Source organism: Gavialis gangeticus, unplaced genomic scaffold (assembly GCF_001723915.1).
Source record: "Gavialis gangeticus isolate Ggan-Ray unplaced genomic scaffold, GavGan_comp1, whole genome shotgun sequence".
Lineage (NCBI taxonomy): Eukaryota > Metazoa > Chordata > Crocodylia > Gavialidae > Gavialis > Gavialis gangeticus.
Window position 1 is genome coordinate 1,339,250 of NW_017728997.1, and position 3,625 is coordinate 1,342,874.

Consider the following 3,625-nt stretch of genomic DNA (forward strand, 5'->3'; position numbering starts at 1 on the left):
GATTTCTGCCCCCCCCCTTGCAGTGAGTTATGATGTCCTGTAGGCTACAATGTGTCAGTGTTATAAAATCTGGGAGGAGGAGCCAGGCGGGTGACGTGGGGAGAGCTCAATTCAAGCCTGCAGTCAAAGCAGCTTGGTGTACAGGCTGCACAGAACTGAGCAAATGCATCTCCAGCTGCCCAACTTCTCTCTCTGGCTTTTCATCCTTTCCGTCAGTCAAAGGCGCTGAGGACTAGGGGGGGTGAGGATGCGAGATGAGAGCCCTTTTTTGCAACCTGACCTTCTCTGGGATTAAAGCCAGGGTGCTTCCCTGCCTTGCAGTGGGTTTGACCACACGCTGAAAAGGAGAAGCCCTTGCGTGTGGCTGCTGTTTTGGTGGAGGTGCATTTTTATTCTTATTTTTTTGTAATCCTCTCTGAAGATCTGGCTGCAGGAGACTTCTGCCCCCACGCTCTGACCCACCTTGTAGCCTGGGCAAGCGGTTCTGCCGGGGCTCCTCTCTATTGCTGCAGCCCCCTGGTCGGTGCCAATGAAGGGAAATCTTTTTGCCAAGGGAGAAAAGGGCTTTCTGTCTTTGCAGCAAAGTGAAACAGAGCAGCTTGAAAAGCTGCGAAACTGACTCCCTGGGATCCAATAGAGCAGATCAAGCAGGGGGATTTAAATACCCAGAGGAAAGAGAGAGACGAGAGAGAGAGAGGAAAGAAAAGACCGTGGGATCTTGTAGATCTTTCAAAAGATGTCATCTCAAACTAAGTTCAAGAAAGACAAAGAGATCATAGCAGAATATGAAACTCAAGTAAAAGGTTAGTGAATCCTTTGCCTTTTTGACTTCCACCCCCTTCTCCCCTCCACCCTCTTCTGTGTCTCCTTGTCCAATCTTACTATGCATCTGTAATCTTGCAGGGAAAATACTGGAATTGGCTGCCCCAGCCCTTGGCTTTTTTCTTTTTTAAATGGAGTTTATTTATATATTTCTGGCTACCCGAGGAGAAGCTGTTTGGAGCCTGGATTATACTAGGGGTAGTAAAAGCTGCATTGCAGTTGTACGAGTGCTGTATGGTTGGCTTGAGGAGTGTCAGTTTTAGTCAGATCCATACTTCATCTTCCTGACGGCGGGCTGTCATTCTAAAGCCATTTTGACAAATGGGCCTTTCCGCAGATAATGTAAAAGCCTTTTTCCCTCTGTGTGTGTGTGTGTGTGTGTGTGTGTGCGCGCTCTCATCTGTTTTATACGTGTAGAACTGCTGCGTTGAGCATGCATTATGTAGGGAGGCGTCTCTGTCTCCTACACGCAGTGAACTCCCAGAAATTCTCCCTGTTTACGCTTGTTAACAAATATAGGCAGGGATGGGGGTTCGGCTTTGACTAATATTTAGCAGCAAGTATCTTCATCCTAAATTCTGCTTAGGGCTGATACTTCATCGCTAAGTCCCAGGTCACATACCACCGTGCCTAGGCATAGTGACAGAATAGAGGGTAGAGGTTACACCCTCTGGTTTGAAAGCTCTGCAATAATGGAGTGGGTTATGCATGGAATATCTGCCATCCATGAATGTATGCCTCTTCCTTGTTGAGTAGATCTCAACATTACTGGCACCTTACTGCCCTCCCCATCCCTGTTTTTTTTTTTTTTAAACAAGTATTAACATGGTTTCTCATTGAGCATTCAAGGCCCAGTGCACGTATGACCTTTTAATCTGCAGATTATTGACAAAATGGATTGTGCTGTCTGGTGTGGAACCAACATGGGAAGTTGTATCTATGTCTTCTTCGGGCTTTCTCTAATCTGTGGATTATTGACAGGATAACTCTGAAACAACTCTCTCAGCCCATTGTGCCTGCCTGCATGCATGCACTAATGGGCACCAATTTCGTGGACTACTTTCAAATTAATGATGATGGTTGTGATGATAAAAACAGAAAGGGGATATTTTGGATGCAGAGTTGCTAGTGAGCTGCTCAATAGAACCAAGGGTGAATTTCATTTTATTTTTAATGGGAGGGCGGGGAGTGAAGTGATGACTCCCAAGATGAATTTTTCAGTGACTGTAATGCAAGCACTTGTCTACCTGCTTGTCGTTTAAGAGAATTACTTGCACACGCCAGCATGTGTGCAAAGGGCTTCAGAACCAGTAGCTTAAGGAGAAGCACTGTGATTGATGTGCCCTATTTGTGTGTGTTCTGGTGATTTAGGGCCTGATTTTGCACATCATATGCAAGTAACTTCATACACGCGTGCAGTCCCATTGATTTCAGTGGTGTACCCTGGCCATGCCTATTGTGGCACCCAGTAAATGTGTTGCTGGAAAGCAAATTGCTTTTATTTCTGAAGTTACAGATAAAATGAAACAGCAAATAAATCCCTGTGCTGAGATGACTGAATGCCAAGTCTCAGCATTTGAGCTAATTTTTATTACACCTGGATTTATAATGGAAAAGTTGGCATCTTCCACAACATTACAAATGGCTCCAGTACAGGGGAAGAAGGGTGTGTAATCACAGGCAAATAATTAATGTGCATGTGGTTTGACACTTCTTATTAAACACAGGGTTTTTTTTAACATAAGATCTCTCTTAATTGATTATTCTTGGACAGCCTGTTGTTCTGACAGGGAACTTTTAAAATGTAATTTGTTCTTATGCCGCCGTCATGATTTATAATCCCAAACTCTTATTTATTTTGATGGCAAAATATTTATTTTGTGGCATTTTCCGATGATGCCTTGTTTATGTGGTGTCGTTAACTACTTATGAAAAAATGACAGTTAGATGGATATGGGTTTACATAGACCAAACTGCCCTGATTCTAATATCATGTTGTGCATTTTGTTGATGAAGCAATTTTCATAATTTTTTGCTATTTTGATGCTATATATATCTTAGCAGAATTAAAAATATAAAACAACCTCAGCAGGAAGACTTTTAAAGGCTTTAAACTAAAGAACTTTATTTCTCCTCCTTCCCCCCTCCAGAAAAGGCCAGTAGCCTGTGTAATTTCTTGCTGAATTCAGCCATCTCACCCTCCCCAGATGCATCCTTTTGAATGAACTGCTGCTTGGATGGTTCGATCTAGTGCCAGATGGGGAGGATTCTGGGGAGGGGGCCGTCTGTTGATGTTGTGCCATTGTTTACTGTCTTTTGCATTTCAGTCTTTTGTAGCTGGTTTTGAAGAATGATGTAACAGTCACAACATATACTGCTCTGTGCCAATTACCTTTCTCCTTGTGTATAATTTGGGCAAATTGATGTTATTGCACCCTGCAGTTAAGCAGATGAAATACTCTTAGCCTATAGTATCTCTCCATTTTAGAGGAAGGACTGGGAATTTGCCTTTATTCATAAAACCCCCCCCCCCCCAAACCAAACCTGGCCCAGTCTTTAAATGTGCATTGGGGCCAAATATGGCTCCTGCTTCTGCTCCTTCTGCACTGGTATCCTGAGGACTGTGGGAGGTGTGGGGAGAGGAACTGATGATAGGAACGTGTCTGGTCCTTAAACCTCTCCAGTAACTTTTTTGTGTTTGGTTATGTTAAAGCTACAGGCTTGCTGCAGTCATTCATAGCATGACTGACTGTTTTGGTGATTCTCTTGGTGGAAACTGAATGTCTGGACCTGGCCATAGTAT

The 3,625-nt window shown here is 43.6% G+C and overlaps 1 protein-coding gene across 2 annotated transcripts in view; it reads left to right on the forward strand.

Moving 5' to 3' along the window:
- The first annotated feature begins 101 nt into the window (after positions 1 to 101).
- SRGAP3 (SLIT-ROBO Rho GTPase activating protein 3) overlaps positions 102 to 3,625 on the forward strand; it is a 247,979-nt gene continuing 244,455 nt past the window's right edge. For both annotated transcript variants that reach the window (XM_019504684.1, XM_019504685.1), the window contains exon 1: positions 102 to 803. In XM_019504684.1, the coding sequence (XP_019360229.1) occupies positions 737 to 803 (67 nt within the window). In that variant the 5' untranslated portion in view covers positions 102 to 736. The remainder of the gene's footprint in view (positions 804 to 3,625) is intronic.